At 34.0% G+C, this 17955-nt stretch overlaps 2 protein-coding genes across 3 annotated transcripts in view; one reads left to right on the forward strand and one right to left on the reverse strand.

The window, feature by feature from the left end:
* LOC127858374 (receptor-type tyrosine-protein phosphatase kappa-like) overlaps positions 1 to 5895 on the forward strand; it is a 29664-nt gene extending 23769 nt beyond the window's left edge. For both annotated transcript variants that reach the window (XM_052395464.1, XM_052395465.1), the window contains exons 13-23: positions 175 to 297; positions 712 to 866; positions 1274 to 1409; positions 1704 to 1811; positions 2215 to 2317; positions 2589 to 2662; positions 3116 to 3244; positions 3412 to 3543; positions 3871 to 4010; positions 4669 to 4804; positions 4889 to 5895. In XM_052395464.1, the coding sequence (XP_052251424.1) occupies positions 175 to 297; positions 712 to 866; positions 1274 to 1409; positions 1704 to 1811; positions 2215 to 2317; positions 2589 to 2662; positions 3116 to 3244; positions 3412 to 3543; positions 3871 to 4010; positions 4669 to 4804; positions 4889 to 4966 (1314 nt within the window). In that variant the 3' untranslated portion in view covers positions 4967 to 5895. The remainder of the gene's footprint in view (positions 1 to 174; positions 298 to 711; positions 867 to 1273; positions 1410 to 1703; positions 1812 to 2214; positions 2318 to 2588; positions 2663 to 3115; positions 3245 to 3411; positions 3544 to 3870; positions 4011 to 4668; positions 4805 to 4888) is intronic.
* Positions 5896 to 6261: 366 nt separating this feature from the next.
* LOC127858375 (leucine-rich repeat-containing protein 74B-like) overlaps positions 6262 to 17955 on the reverse strand; it is a 15483-nt gene continuing 3789 nt past the window's right edge. The window contains exons 3-11 of the mRNA XM_052395467.1: positions 12612 to 12705; positions 11766 to 11815; positions 11377 to 11458; positions 10620 to 10705; positions 10198 to 10392; positions 9590 to 9685; positions 8492 to 8752; positions 7859 to 7944; positions 6262 to 6659 (exon numbers count right to left, since the gene is read on the reverse strand). Of these exons, the coding sequence (XP_052251427.1) occupies positions 6431 to 6659; positions 7859 to 7944; positions 8492 to 8752; positions 9590 to 9685; positions 10198 to 10392; positions 10620 to 10705; positions 11377 to 11458; positions 11766 to 11815; positions 12612 to 12705 (1179 nt within the window). The 3' untranslated portion in view covers positions 6262 to 6430. The remainder of the gene's footprint in view (positions 6660 to 7858; positions 7945 to 8491; positions 8753 to 9589; positions 9686 to 10197; positions 10393 to 10619; positions 10706 to 11376; positions 11459 to 11765; positions 11816 to 12611; positions 12706 to 17955) is intronic.

Here is a 17955-nt window from a genome sequence, read left to right on the forward strand (position 1 = left end):
TTGTGAATGTTTATGACACTTTCGAAATCTGTACCAATCTGCCAGGGAAACATGGACAATTAAAAGCATAAATATTATTACATCTGGATTGGGCGCACAATGTATAGACTTTACATTTTATGTGTTTCCAATATTTGTGTTGTATTTATAATTTTGTACACATGCGGTTTTCAGATGAAATGTTTAAAGTACTGGGGCGAAAGAACACCGACAATACACGGTAGCTTTTCGGTCACTCTCCTAGAAGATAGAGAGTATTCGTATTATACAATCCGAACTATAAGGTTGCACGAACAGGTTTGTCTCTTGTAATAAAGTATCCTTATATACAATATAGTTATTACGTGCTTATAGTTTTGCTGCATTAGAAAAATAAGCTCATGAACGATGTGTTAATTAAACGTTTTATAAGTATACATATTTCTTCTATGAGAGGCTTACTAGTATGTTCTCATGAACTGGTTGACGAACGAATGTCAAATGTGAGGTTTTATATTCAAGAAGAAATGCAAGCGTATTAAAACGCAAATTAATTGCAGGATAATCCAGATACAAGTCACGCTGTGGAAACTTTAATTGCAGGATAATCCAGATACAAGTCACGCTGTGGAAACTTTAATTGCAGGATAATCCAGATACAAGTCACGCTGTGGAAACTTTAATTGCAGGATAATCCAGATACAAGTCACACTGTGGAAACTTTATTTGCAGGATAATCCAAATGCAAGTCGAACTGTGACCCAGTTGAACTACACGACATGGCCCGATAAAAGCGTGCCGACCAGCAGCACAAGCCTCGTTGATTTCTGGAGAAAGGTTAGATGTCAAAAGAGGAAGGCAAAACAACCTTGGCTAGTTCATTGCAGGTACATTACACAAGTTACACTTTATTCGGCCGAAACCCCTATACACTATATGGGACGATTAACATGAACAATACAAAATATGTGAAATTAGTGAATGAATGTGACATTACACACTTTTGAAGAAGCAACAGTATATACATCAAACTAGCAATAATAGTATGTTATCGGAAGAAAAAGCTGAAGGTATTTTTCATTTACTTATAGCATATTCATCGTTACGGATTGCAAACCGTGCATATTTTTTCATTCCAGAGAATTAACGACTTACTTCAATTATGCACCTCCTTTGTTTTGAAATTTTGATTTGGATCTGTCCGTCGATCGATCTGATAAACTTTCATTGAATTGGTTACATTCGATTCTTCATATTGAGAAACATGTGTTTAATTTGCTTTTCATGTTTATAGTGCTGGCGTTGGGCGCACGGGGACCTTTATTGCAATGGATGTTCTCTACGACCAAGGAAAGAGCACAGGGACCATTGATATCCCACAGTGTGTGACCAATCTAAGGTCACAAAGGGTAAACATGGTGCAGACAGCGGTAAGTGTAGCAAACCTTATGTTGCTGTGTTATTTAAACAGTGTTCTAAGCATTATAGTTTGTGTAAATTAAAATACTGTCATGATAAGGTAAACGTTATGATAGTTGTTTTACCAGTATACTCGCAATTCGTATAATAACATCTTTTAAAACTGAATAAAGTAGACACATCGTCAGGACCGCGGCAGTAGTGATTTGTAAGCCGTCATTTATTATTTCCGGCTTTCGCGATCAACATTATCGCAAATCGATTGAACATTAACATTTACCTATCATGTCCGTTCATCATTCCAGAGCCAGTACCGGTACTTGTACAAACTGACCCTGGAAATGTTGGTACTGCCCTCAGAATCCGTGACTGCGGAGCTGCTGGCTGAAGCCGGGCTTGAGAAAATGTATCAAGTAAGTGAGGTTGTAAGGAATGCTATGGCTTTGCCTCTTTGAAACGATATTTTTTTATAAGTTTGCGAAGTAGAATTTATATTATGATGATAATAAATTAAGGTTAATATTTAAAAAATTGAAGTGCATTTCAAAATGAAGAAAACAAACATCTAATGTTTTTGTTGGTCTTTTATTGTGTTAAATATAATAAATAATAATAAATAAATAACATTGTAAGCAAGTGGATATTCGTTTTTGGCAATTATCATGATAAGAAAATACAACACATGAACTTATATTTAAAACAGACACAAGTTAATTTTACCGATCGAGAGGGACTTATCGATGCTGTCGCCTTTCATTATTTGTTTTATTCTATGAGTCTTTGATTACTAAAATATCTGAAAACTGTTTTTACCAGGATTTATGCACGGAGGAATCTCTGTATGCAGACGATAATTCGTACAAATCAGCAACGTCCGATTCGAATAAGAGTAAAAATAGATCGATGGACATCCTTGCACGTATGAAGAACATTTTTATTGCCAAAAGCTATATATGCTGTTATGTTTGGTGTGTTATATTAAATGCGTTTTTGATGTGTGTTTATTGTAAAATAGTTGATTAAACTGTCAAATGATTAAGTGTTTAATTCTATGGTGGTTTACCTTATTGTTTTGGACAGAAAGAATAGTTTTTATTGCAGCTTGTTTCATTTTGATCCCTCGTGATAGTATTGTGAAAAATTACTGAATAGTTTTTATTTTAATATAAACATGTACCATCGTGTTTTAGCTGATGAATATCGCCCGTACTTGTCATCCAACATTCCGGACACGACCGATTACATCAATGCTGTGGTTATGCCGGTAAGTTACAAAGAAAACTGTTATTTATATGAAATCTTACTTTAGGTTTGAATGATATCTCATGTAGCGCGATAAAAACAACACATGTTATTTGAAGTTTAATAGAATACATGTACACAAAATAAGGTTAATTCAAAATAAAGATGTTATTAGACAGGAACTAAACTTTTAATTGGAATAACAGATTTGAATTGAAGTTATGCGTAAACGTTAAAAATCTGCATGAAACAACCACCATTCATTTATTCGTTTCAGTTCATGAAATACTTATTATTCTTAAGCCTAATGATCATTTATTTTTACATGTTTTTATCACGATTCATCGAACTGGAGTTTATACACTTTGAATACTTTATCACTTCACATATAAACTGTTCTATATATTTGGTTGTAAATTTAATCAACACAAATACACAAAATGGTTGTAATACTTGCTCATGCTATTTGTTTCAGAGTTTTAAGCTGCCAGCAAGGTTCATCATAACACAGGCCCCTCTAGAACACACATTTGTTGATTTCTGCAGATTGATAATCGAAAGGGAAATTGGACTTTTACTTTCGTTTGACGATTCTTTACCTAAGGTACAATACATTAATGAAGCCTGTTTATTTAAAGTTTCATCTTTAAACCCGATACAAAAATTGTGCTGTACAATTGACAATTTAAATATATAGAGTAATTGAAGCAGTTGAAAAGCGTTGATGAAACTTTTTTTAAATAACGTTTCGTTTAACTACTTCGTTTGCAGGTAGGTACATTTATCCCAGGTGAAAGTGAAACGCGGTCGTTTTCAGGGATAAGTTTGACAGGTATATCGCGTGAACAGAAGGAAGGTTCTGACTTTCATACAAGATCTTTCGACCTTACACTCAAACAAAAGGTAATCATAGACCCATTGAAAATTTGCAAAACTACACATTGATATAAGGAAAAATACTTTAAAATATTTGAATCGTTCAGCAACAATTGTGTGGTCGGCCATTTCAGTTCTTTGTAAGTGATTATCAAGTAACAAATTAAGTCCTTAGTCCTTTGTAGGTGAGAACAATGCAACACTTAAGTTTTCTGTTACTAGATTACCCATCAGATTTTGGTATAAAAATTCAGATTGAACTTAAATTAATCAACCTACGACAAATGTTTGCACCAAATAAGTCATTGTCAAAATTATTCTGATAGTATAACTATCGCATTCCGTTCTTTGCAGACGCACAGGTTTACCCAGATAGTGTACACAGGTTGGTCACAGAAACAGCCACTGCCCCACAGTGCTGGATCGTTTATGGATATGTTGCGTCACACCCGAAACATTTCCAAAAGTGAAGCACCAATTCTGGCTCAATGTCTGTAAGTAAATTAACAAATGCAATTATTGGTCAATAAGGGTTATATTATCAATAGATTGAATGAAGAATGTCATGTACGTGTGAATTCATTGACCTGGTATATATAAGTACATTATATATTAACGACAATTCAATCATGGTATAGCTGTTTTTAGTCTTTCTCTAGTTCTACACGTTACATACGCGACGTCAATTTAGTGTTCACTACCTTTTTCTCAAGGAAATTACACGTGTATATGCACACATACTAAGTTAAAGAAGATATACTGGAATCCCCATAGATGTCTGTCCGGAACGGACACACAGTTTCATAATTGATTGTTCCGTAAGATATGATTATGAATTTCTTTAACACTCTTATTACAACTTGCTACACATAATAACATGCATCGCAGGGGTGTATGCGTAACTACTGCCACGAATTCTACTTCACATGGACACTAAAAAATTGAAAGTGTACCGAAATATTGAATCTTATTAGTAAAGCCTTCATTAGCAGATAAAAAGTAGTGATCAGCCAGCTGAGTGTATACATGTTCCCCACGGTGAAAGGACTCAATGCACTGTTCTATTGAAACATGTAATTTAATTTGCTTATAATAATGAATAATACCCCACATTTGAAATATTCATTAAAATAGTATATCGTGTATAAACAGAAATGGCACCGACAAGAGCGGTCTGTTTGTGGTGTTATGGAACATTCTAGAACACTTGGACACTGACGGCGAGGTCTCCATACCACGTGTCATCAGGCACTTGAGGCTGAGGAGAAAACAGATTATACCAAATTTCGTAAGTACCAACTGGTATTTAGCTGCACTGTGCTTATGTTCTTTCGATTTCATATATTTTATGTTAACATTTATTTTATTGCAGGCCCAGATCAAGTTTTGTGCCGACTGCATTCGTGGTTATTGTGAAGATGAAACGAGCAACACGTACGTCAACTTGTAGTGACACGACCGAAACGCCGGCGTATAGATAGATCATGCATCGATTCCCATGCAGACTTTTGCAATAAATGTGTTTGTATATTATACACTGAATGCGTGGCATTCCTATTGCAATGAAAGCCAAAGTTTATGAAACATATGGTGTATGTTTCAAATAATTCGTTCATTTGGTCAGTCCATTATAGTTAGCATAATTGTGTTTGAGTATTATATTATATTTATATTTTGACTGTATCAAAATGCTATACATAGCTAAAAAATAGTTTATATTACATATTTTACATTTTCGTTGTTTACACTCGTCTCCAAAAAATACTTAATACAGTTTTATTTTATCTCCGCTACAAACCAAACATTTACCTTACTATTAATTTGTATATATTTTTTAATATATTTTATCTTTATACCATCATACATGTAAATGAAAGTGAAGAAAAATGAAATTAATGACAGGAAGTATGCGCTAAAATGTTTGCATGGGTACTCCCGGAAAATAATGTCAGCAATAAAGAAAATACGTTTGTTGCATATAGTAAAAGTTAATACGCAGTATTAATGGACATCCTTTTGTGCAATAGTTGTGACACTATTAAAAAGTTATTTATCATCGCATTAAATCATCATGTAATCACAATCACCAAAACCGGAGTGTTTTACCACCGTTATAACTGTATTTTTTATTGGATGCTGTCTCTTGCACTACATTTAGACGCATGAAACACAAATCAGAAAACAAACAAGTGAATGCAACTGGGTTTCCGCCTTGAAACGGGCACTGTGAACCAAAGCTTTTGAGATTTAAAATCAGTTTAAGGGCGCCCAAAACCCACACTTGACCATATTTATTTCAAAGAAAATTAAATTGTAAATATTATAAACCCCGAAGCGTCACAGTGCAAATCAAACTGCTATAGAATGGAATCGTTTTAATTTCAATCAACTTAACAACTCAGCCATTACATGCCTACCAAAGCATCAGAACTTTATATTTTTGAGGCAAGACGAAATTAAACAAAGACAAGGAACAGCTACATATTTTATTGATAACTGAAAGCAGTTGTATTTAATGATGCCTGTTTTAACTACGACACTGAAACAATACACTCGATTCGATTGTGACGAAATTTACAGAGTGCGAAATGCACCCAAAGACATCCAAATATATTTTTTAAACATCAAGACATTAAAGCTGCTAGTTTATAAACAACTTTTTTGTCAAGATACAATACATAAGGTTTAAAAACGTATTTGTGATTAAACATGTCGATTAACATGTTCATGTAAACAGTTGTGTATGTTTTTTAAACTTTATAATAATTCTTTAGATATTGTAAGCAATAAAACGATAGTAGTTCATACGTTTAGAGGTTCTTTTGTTTTGATTATTTTGACGTTAACAACGGCTACCAAATGTTAATCATATTGAACCTTAAAAAAATACATTTATATCAAATAGCGCAACCATTTAACTGAAAGAAATGTTCGGATTTGCGCTCTTAAATATCGCCGTCAAAGATATTCGTCTCTGGAGTTTCTTCTTGGCATTCAACACATAGTTGGTCCGTTTTCCTGCAAGAGCTTTCTTTACAAGATTCTGAAGCTGTTTCTGGAAGCAGTTCTCGCTGTCAGAGTGCCTCACCGATGTCATGTATTTCATCTTGGAGATCGTTTTGCGATAGTTTGACCTCACCTCGCTAAAATGGGATTAATTGTTTGTAAGTTATCGTTATGTATGATATGCTAAAAGCAGATACGACTACGACAAGAGGTTACAATGTCCACATATATTACTTAAACTTTCAAAAACGCAGATATACACTCACTCAAACTGCCAACACAGCAATTCTGGTTCCTTAGTTTAATGTATTTTAATGTATATCCTTGATGGCAAGTTGACATATCATCGATAATCTTTGTTAATTAAAAGACAGGCGTTGGAATGTTGATCCGTTTCAGAAGAAATGCCTGTTCAAGTCCCGTATATTAAACAGGATTTACGACCCTGGGTTTACACGGCTGCTCAACACCTAACAAGACATTTAAATTATTTAAAAATCCGGTAATTTTGATGGTAATGCATTCGTTTGTCACCATTTTTGTATATATGAGTAATGCATGTGTGGCATGGCCTTAAATAATAGCTGCCTTAACAATCGACAGGCCTGTGGTCCTTTATTTCAGCCAAAACACCATCTTAAATTCGAAAACTCCCGATTCAATATTATATTTTACCTAACAAAAACACGTTCGAAACGAATCGCATATCGTTCGAGCCAAAACCGTAGATAACGAATGTCATAAATGAAAGGCTTCAATAGTATGTAGGAAACAATGTTTTAACAACACAGTTTGATGAACTAAGTTGATACATTTTACCGTTTTTCTTTAAAGAAAACAAAAAATAGAAGTGTTTCGTTTGAAGTGTGATTGAGTGTACACAAACCGATAGTCCTTCCCTAATGGATACGGTATGAACATACGTAAAAGTAGAATCGCATCGGTATTAGGGTAAAACAAGACAAACATCCGATTATTGGGGATTCAGATTAACGTATTAATCGACAAAGACAATGTATACAGTGATTTAAAACGGCTATAATTGTATTGGTATTTTCTCTTAAAAAACTACACTTGTTGTATAAATGATGAAAATGATACCTATGGATATTTTACGTTATATTTGAGCTAAGCACAAGGTACCTTCACTAAATTTTTGTTGTTAGCACTAGAGTAATGCACTAATGAGAACATTTCGAAAATTGAATAATTTCTACCGTGTTTGTAGTATTCACACAAATAATACGATACACAATACACCTGCCTTTTTAACGCACACTAATGATGATGAAGTTTTCTTATCATAAAGGACTTAACAAAAACGTCTTGCACATACCTGTATTCTATTTGTGAGTTTTGGTCAATATCGAATCTGTCAAACAACGTGTCCAGCGCTTCATCGCTCAGAGGCATATTGATTTTCTGTATGAAGAATTAACAAATAAACAGGTCATTTTCTAAGAGCGTGATCAACCAATACCTTTATTAATTCATCGCAAAGCTCAGAAGCAACATGTTTGACTAGCAATCTTTGAAACATTTATAGCAGCAAGAAGAAATACTGTTAAACTTAACTCAAACACTAGGACATCGTGATGAAACCTGACTTTCAATTTATCGAAAGTGTGAACAAGTAAAATGGTATAAAAACTTCAAGTACGTAACAAAATGTAAAATATGCCATATATGTCATTTTAACCAATAACTCTGTACAAACATTAATTTAACTGTTGAGTGGTATTCATTAGACATAATCGAGTTTGTTCTTGAACATGTTTGACAGGCTAAACAATACCTTCGCACTTTTGTTTGTCTTATTTAATGTATTTTACTATTATACTGCTTAAAATATTATGAAATATAAATAACGGAATTTAAATATATTCTTCCAAAATCATCAAGCTCAGATTAATTTCAGCCAGCTACCACATGTACTATATTTAACAGACCACCTAAAATATGCACTTACAATGAAGCCGTCCCTGAGCTCATCCTTGGTCAAAGCTTGACTGAAGTCTGTGTCAAACGTCCTAAAGAGATCTATCAGCCTTATATTCTCCTGTTTCATGTACTCAAACAACACCATCGCTGGGTCGTGGTCGTGTAGCGTCCTCTCCCGTATAATCGGTGTGATTTTCTTATTGTTAAGGTAGCGGTGATACACCTTGATATCTCTGATCTTCTGTAGCTCATTTAGGGCGTCTAGAAATTCGGAGTTTATTGGGATATCCTGTATAACATAGCATTCATGTAAAGCCATATTCGATTTGGCTTTAGGACAGATAGACATGTTTATATAAACATAAAAACTATAATGTCGTTAATTGATTGAAAGAAAAATGTATTTAAAAGGCATTATATACAATGTTTTACATTTTGCTCATATCGAAACAAAATAAACATAAAAAAGACTAAGTACAAAAGCTCATATAAAATAGAACATTTGACGAAAAAAATTATAAAAAAGGACCGTTCTTAATCATAACAAACTAGTGTATAAATATATAGATTCACGTTCAGGAATATCAAACAAACCAAGCAAGGAACTATTTTTGTATTAACATTAATGCTGCTAATGATTAGCGATAAAAACCAATACCTAGTTTTATTACCCTTTCTATAACAATCTTAATCGAAAGTCTATAAGGTATTACATTTTTAAGAATCTGTACAAATCAATCTCCTTTTATATTTTACGTATTTATTTATATAAATTTACATGTGATTTTGCATAAAAGTTACTAACAAATTGATATCATAGAGCCTATAGGCGACATAAAGTTTCGTCTAACACTGTTCTGTCGGACTGGACGCAAATGTATTTTTAAACTGGTGAAGAAAACAATGTACAAAAATTACAGAACCTCTCAATGCACGACGTTGTTTTCTACAAATATCAAAGGATGTGTTCCAATATACTCTATGTTCATATTTTCGACGAGTATAGCAACTGTTAAATTCATACACGTATTAGTCGCCATGTTAAATGTGTTTACGTTTCTGTAAAAATTCACTGAGTGTGTAACCAGTACCATCTTACAACAAGGGAAGAAGCAAGAAAACTTACACTCATGTGAATGTCTTTGAGTTGTGATGTGTCGGATTTAATGAGAAACTTCAATATAGCAATAGCTCCATCTGTCGTCATCGGGTTGGAATTTATCTTGTAAAAAAGATATTGCATTGTGAAAGCATAAAGCTTAGCAAGATTTTGTTTTGAATTATCTGAGCTTATACCAATTACACAACTATTCTACTGATAAAATGCAAATATTTGCATAACAAAAGATAATCGAAGATGAATGACTTCACTAATATAGATATTATATTTCATAATACTGTCAATATAAGCCCGATATTGCTGTACAAAAAGTATTGAAATGTTATTGTTGATAAAGATGAAAATGTATTATTTATATCGATAAAATACCGTACATAATTGCTCAAATTCCCACTTGATAATTGTGCTTTTCTGGTAATTTCAGTACTTATTTCAAATTCCAGAACATGCAATTATTCAATGTTGTACATATAACAGAACAAAATAATGTATCTACATGTATGTTCAGTTGAACACTAAAATAACTGTAGACACTTTTTGAAGATTAAATGAAATACAATGAAGGCAATCAAACACCAGCATCGAAGGTTTGTTCATAATTCCCGTCAACTTACTCGAATTAATTTCAGTGAGTCGTTCCTGAGTAAACCAGGTAAAAGGCCCAGAAGAGCCTGGAAACTGACGCGGTTACTGGAGATGTCAAGCTGCCTCAGGGTGTGGTTTAACGGAAGCGCCGCGCCCAGTGCCTTGCATCCTTCCTCGCCGAGACCGTTCCAGGAAAGGTCGAGGTCTTCGAGGGTCTGGTTAAACTATGGAAACACAATACATGGCTGAATATTGTATGAATATAACATCTCTTTTTACTATGTACGCACGCAACAGTATAGTTCCTTGGGGGTCCGTTCACTACAATTTTAGTCTTTGCGCTGAATTAAACTTTCATAACTTAAGTACATTTATCAAGCACAAACTAGAGACAGACATTTAAGGTTTAATATTGAAATTTAATGAGGGATATATGCAAAATTTTAGATACCCGTAGTGCAGAGCACACGCTGACGGCACCCTGTAAGCGTATGTGGTTCCAACTGAGATCCAAAGTCTTGATTCCAACATTACTCACTGAATAAAATGTATAAGAAGAAATGTATTTTTGGAATGACCAGCCTTGTAACACAACTTGTGTCAGGATTTGCCATGAACTCCTTTCTACAGACCATTCGCACTTGCCTCTGATGCACAGAAGGTATGAGTCGTTTGCACTAAGTACGAACTTGATGACGTGTCAGTAGGTTAAGTTACCGCTTCAAATGACGTAAAAGTGATTTAAGAACTGTTGAAATTTCTCGAAAAATGAAGTCAAATAAGCATGTTTTTCTCGTCTTTACAGTCCAATAAACAATGATTTGTGCATTCTGAGGCTTTGGAAATAAATCGATGAGTGTTATGTCTGCATCCAACAATATTGTTTTGGCACTTGAATACTGTCCTCTAGTTTACTATTTGATTTAGCTGAGGAGGTCTCACTGCATTGTTAATGAGTAGATTACAATTTAGTGCTGAATGAAGATAAGCGAGATCGGATCATGCTATAATACACATAACAGGCTGCACCTTTATGACATAACGATATACGTGGGCTCATAATCGTTTACGAATTTTATTAAACATGTAAAAATACTATCGCTATATACCTTACTAAATACCAATTCAGAGCTTGAATTACTACTGAAAATTTACTAATTAATTTGACTTGTATTTTATTTAACTTTTTATCAACAAAAAGAACGCACTTAATGCCTTTCCAATGTGTGTTCCTCCTATGTTGTCTATAGCATTGCCGGACAGAACTAATTCTTCGATGTAGTCGTTTTTCTGAAATATACAGTTTATAAAGAGTTGAAACAAATGACGATGATAAATATGATACTGATGGTGATAATACTGATAATATTGATGATGATGATGATGATGATGATGATGATGATGATGATGATGATGATGATGATGATGATGATGATGATGATGATGATGTTGATGATGATGATGATGATGATGATGATGATGATGATGATGATGATGATGAAGAAGAAGAAGAAGAAGAAGAAGAAGAAGATGATGATGATGATGATGATGATGATGATGATGATGATGATGATGATGATGATATAATCATACTCGCCTTAATTACTTCTGCAAGAAGCAATACATGCTGCGTCCCAAAATTGTTTTCTGAAAGGAAAACAACAAACAGAAATAAGGACATTATGTATGGATATATGCAGAAATATGTAAAAATATATTTGAATGGATGCTACAAATTGAAAAACTAAAGTATGCAGACTTAGATAAAAAAGCTTCTTACAAAAGAGGTTTTCGAAAGGATTTACATTTCTTTCCAATAATAAAATTAAACAATTAATTATATATTATTGACCGTGAGCTTGAGCTTTTGTTTTTAATTGGAGACACTCTTAGTCAAGCTCGCAAAATTCGCTAATAATAAAACTGGTTTGCCCGCAAGTGTTAAGGACAGAATACCATACATTGAAAAAAATAAAAGTTATGATAAAAAAGAACATTTGGTACGTATATATGCAGAAATAAGTAAAAAGATAGTTGAACGGATGCTATAGATAGTAACAAAGAATGCAGATTTTAATTAAAACGCGTGATAAAATAGTGCTTTTCAAAAGGGTTGACATTTCTTACCAATAATAAATACAAATAATTCATTATATATTATTGACCGTGAGTTTGAGCTTGCGTTTTTTATTGAAGACAATCTCATAGTCAAGTTCGCAAAATTCGCTAAAAATTAAAATGCCCTGTAAGTGTGACGAACGGAATACTATACAATAAAAAAACAAAGTTATTATCGATATTATATCATGAAAGTTACTTGCTTGTGAAAGCGAGATTATTCGAATCTTCAATAAAATAGCATAAGTATATATTAAATAACTTTATTGCACGACTTTAAACCCTTGTTGTTATAAATTGTGGAAACTGTAAAAAAAAATCTCACTCGAAATGTCGATTCGTTTCATTGGCTTCATTTCGAGGAGAATACTGCAAAGGTCTCTTAATCCGTCCAGACTTATACTGCACTCGGAAACACTCTGAAAATGTGATGAAATATAATGAGAGATTAGCAAATATCGTGCATGGTTTAAAGTGCACGAACCGCGTGATGCCATATGTGGTCAGCGTAGTTTCAGAATAGCCTGCGCATTCGCCCATGTGGTCGCGAGCCACAATATTCGCTGTAAAGTCACGTAAGGTTTCGTGGTCACATAAGCCGATAGCAAAGCTCCTGACCAGACTGTGTGGATGCGCGGACACGTCTGTAGCAACGCTGGCAGAATATTGCATAAGATCCATTTTCGCATAACGTGGCTCATATTGAAATAAATTTTACCGACAGCCAAGCGGTATCAACGACAAGAACTTACTATGCATTATGTCAGTCGAGACAATGCACTTCCGTTTGTTTTTGTTTGAATATAATGTTCATAAAGTGCACGATATCCTTATTGTAATTGTTATGGGTAAGGTCGATTTTACAGCCCTTTTACCGTTATTATTTATGAATAAGTATTTTTATCGCATGCTATACCCTGTTTCCCATGTAATACAACCATTACATATTTTGTTATATTACACATGTGTAATACAACATTTTAAAGCGTTTTCTGGCTCAGATTTTGTTTATTGACCAATCGCATTTTGTTATTTTGCTGATATGACGTTGCAACATCAAATGACGTCATGAAATGTAAACAACATTCGGGATTTATCATTATGTTTGCGTAAATATTTATTTAATTTGCTCATTTAAAAGCATGTGATAAAAAAGATCTGACCCTCGTTGTCATATCATACCATATTTTATTAAACTTGTCTAGGAAATTCGTTAGTAAGCTCGCCAAAGGCTCGCTTACTAACAAAATTCCTGAACTCGTTTAATAAATATGATATGATATGACAACTCGTGCCAGATCCTTTATGTAGACATGTAAAACTTAACGTGAAAATCTGCATATGAATATCTCATCATTTTCGAAGGCATGCTATTCATGCGGTTAATACATTATAAACATCATATAGTTTGTTTAAAAAGAACTGCACTTGGAACCATTGCTCTTCTGTTTGAGATTCATTCATTGATTTACTGCACAATCAGCGTGCCATTGGTTTCCATTTCCGAAGGGTAGCTTATGCTGCATGTTCCCGAATTTGAATTTCTGCCAGATTAAACATATTGTTCATATTATTCTTATAAGTATGGACATAAGGCTTTTGCATTTGCTAACACGCCTTTCTTCCAGTGAATTTCATATCGTCTAAACTAACACCCAAATGGGTTGTATGACATGATATCGAAAAAACAACAGCAATGACTCTACCAAGCTTTTTTTGTGAATATTGAAAAGTACGTAAAAACATTTTATGAAGAATCTTACCGATGTACGATTTATTAAACACTTGTTTTTTTTTTTATAATGGAAGCGTGTCATACTATAATACTGTTATAACATACTTTAACACACGTTTTTGACGATGCTGGAACAGCGTCGTCCAAGGTTTGATAACCAGTAAAACAATTCTTCACAATTGGGACCTATGTAAAAGACCGAGCCAGTCCGATTGGGATAACTCGATTTTTCAGTTACTTCCCTTGGCATTCGCCACTGCGTAGGAGATTGCTCGTTGATTTTCATTGATAACATTCTCCTAGCAGAGTTGTCGTTCGTGTTGATAAAGGTTAATATTAATAGAACAGCATATCCTGGGGAAACAGATTCAATAAGTGTATCAGAACGTTAATTTAAAATTAGTAATTTTACATCCATTTTATTTTTATGGACCAATGAAACAACTATATATTTTCTATATTTTGTTTGATATTTGTTCTCGATTTAGTAAATAAATTGCGAATAAAAACATGTAATATTAACTTTTTACGTGATCACAAAACTAAAGAATGCGAACAATTTCGAACCTGCAAATTGTAAACGCTGCACTGCTATGATATATATAGATATAACAACATTTATTTTGCGAAAATGTCCGTCCCGCTAGCGCAGTGGTAAGGACGTGCGCTTTTTCACCTTTACGACACCTGTTCGATTCCCGCTCCCGGCGCAATGTTATATTTTGTCTGTTTTGTGGTCACCATTCCGGACAGGTGTTTTTTTCCGGATAATCTCATCCCCCCGCAGCATTTGACCATATAAAAAATTAAAAAGTATTTCAGTACAAAACAAATAGCTGGAAATTGCAGCTATCATTCAAAATTCGTCCCAACTGTCGTCAATCTAATCTTATTAGGTAGGAGTGCTTGACACACTCCGGGTCCCAACATTATGCAGCCTCAGCGCGGAGGTAACTCATTACCTTGGAAAAACACAAATACACAGACTGGGTGCAGCCTAGGCGCGTATAGATTCAAACAAGGCAATAAACTCAAGTGCGGGCACAATCATTTAAAATAAACATATTGAATACGATATTCTAACAGAAATTACACAACCACCTAAGTGTACATACCATGTTTGATATTTTGTTCGATTGTTAGATTTCAGCATATACATGAATAAGATCATTTCGCTATAAGTTAACTTATCCATATGTTCGTGGGCGAATTCGGATAGTCAAGTGCTCATACGATTGAGCTCACATGGTCCGGCTATGTGCTCATACCTACTTTCGAGAATCATCATGAAGGTATTGCCATACTTAATGAACAAGAATGTGACCCGCCTCCCAGTTTCGCTCAATGGGTCAAGTTACCCACGGGTACTACTTCCCCGTACCCCTAAACTTTTTTTCGTACCAAAAATGTTTCGTACGCAAATTTTTTTCGTACCAAATTTTTTTTCGTACCCAAATTTTTTATCGTACCCAAATGTTCGTATCAACATACACAATTTTGGTGATATAGATAGACTTAAATTGATGTTTTATATCCATCCTCTTCAAAAGCATCGTCACACCAGTACTGTCAGTACTTAGATGTTAATATGTCAGTGCTTGGTGATGTATGCATGTCATGAAATAAAAAGAATGGGCCATGCATATGTAATAACCTTTGATATGTCGCTCCTCTCAATACAGAGGATTAATTAAACGTTTTATATTTCAATATTTTCACGTAGAGGATTGAATGTTATGTTCCGTATTTCATCGGTGAATGTTACGTAGCTACATAAGAACAATAATGGCCACTCTTGAAAAACATTTTTTATCTGAATTTAATGTTTATACCTCTGTGTTTCTCTGCGTACGCAAATGTTTTCGTATAAACGTTACGTTACATTAATTACTTTTTTGATCTCCAAAGCATAAAAAAATCGGCACAGTTACGAATAGCAATTTAGATTTTAAGGTGATATATGAATATCTGACTAATAAATGCAGGTTACAGTATACTAAATACTTGTGGTGTTCAATGCTATACCCTCTAAAAAATGGAACTTCATTTATTTGAAGACACAATTCTCTCTATGGGCACTTGCCATGACTTTATTTGTAGATATTTATGTGTGCATGTGGTAGAGAAAACATTGTTGTATACTACAAATTCAGTGTTTTGCTTTTAGGTTGGAGACTACATGAGACTTTGACAGATGGCGGGAAACCATCATCAACTGGAGTTAAGCCGGTAAAAAGATGGCCTTAAAACAGTGACCGTTGATTCGCGTCGAGTTCTTTCTTACATACTGCATGACCTATCTTTTTTATTGTTTAAATCAATTTGGCTCGGAATGCTCTTTAAGAAAAGGTGTGGTTATGAGGGTGTCTACGCGCAAAAGTTTGACTTTATTTTTCGTTGAAGTTGTATGTTTTACATTGAATTTGATGAGGAAATCTTTTGGTATATTGTAACCTGCAACAATATTTTTTTAAGGCCGATTTTCTTTTACCATTAAAATACTAAAAAGTGCATAAGTTGTTTTTTAAATTTAATCAATGGTATAAGTAGTGATTTCACAACAGCTCACTCAATATAAAACGGAAATACTTAAAGGTCAATTTTAACACTTTTGAAAACTTTATAATGTCAAAGATAAATGTTTAAAATGCGGAATAAACATATTTGCAATAATTTAGCGTTACGCCTTTTGCCATAAATCACCAGGTTAAGCTCCCAATAACGCACCGTTTTCCAAAAGTTTGACTGACTTACCTCCCTTGCTGTGACGTCAGAGCTGTACATCCGCAATATTAACAGCGTTATTTAAGCCGAGACGATCAACTGCATTGCTATTACATCAATACTTTTATGTAAATTATGGATTTTTCTGACGAATCTGATCATTATGAAGATGAATTGCATGACATAAGAACGCATATGTACAGTACACGCCATTTAATCGATTTAAAAATCCAATTAAACCAGACTCCTTTTCCAAAAATGGCTGGAAAAAGCCCCAAAATGTTCGTTATTAGATTTTTCATCATCTATTTAAATAGTTGTATCCTTTCTTTGTTAATAAAAGCAAGTGAAAGAAATCGTATTATTGTAACACATAATTTAACTTGTAACAATAATTCTAATCAGTTGCACCCATCGATGTATTTACATCGATGCTCTAACTGTTCATCGCGCATGTTTGGTCTAGTTCGTAATCTATTCCACTTATGCATAGTTAGTGCAAATGTTAAGTTCAATAAAATTTCAGAAGACAGAAAACACACTGCCGTATTTTTCGGGGGTAAAAGAAGCGACTTTTTTCCGAAGCGTCTTATTTATGGACGACAATGAAAAACTTAATATCCAAAATTTTGCAAAAAAAAAAAATGCGCGTGTGATAATCATTAGAGGTAATTTGATTGCCTCTGAATAACCCCCATGTCACTATCAATCAATCAGTTAATTGCTTTATTGCAGTGTTATGGCTTTGTTTAATACCTGCCACACTAATCCTCATGTGTACTCTTCCACGATAAAATCGTGGTCAGTTACTGATGATAGCAACCGGGTGTAATCCTCCTAGAAATCGTGCTTTTCATGCATTATATTATCAAAATATTTTTTCGACACGGGAAGCTTTTTAACAAAGTAATATTTAATTCATTACAAACATAAATGTTTTGTTGAATTCCCCCATTAAGAATACCAATTTGTAATCCGAAACACACTTCTGTTTTATGTTAGCGCGCCGTTTACAAATTCTAGCGTCAAATATACAGTCGGGATTGTTAGCAGATTTCAACGGAGTATGTCTTCTTTTCCAAATTTCAACATGTATTTCGCACCCATGCACATGACAGTGTTGTTGTCTTTTTAGACACCGATGATAAAAGGAAACCGTGCTGTCACCTAGTTGTAGGCTCCCGCACCTGGATTTATGATAATTTCGTGT

This window comes from Dreissena polymorpha, chromosome 14 (assembly GCF_020536995.1).
Source record: "Dreissena polymorpha isolate Duluth1 chromosome 14, UMN_Dpol_1.0, whole genome shotgun sequence".
NCBI classification, from domain to species: Eukaryota; Metazoa; Mollusca; class Bivalvia; order Myida; family Dreissenidae; genus Dreissena; species Dreissena polymorpha.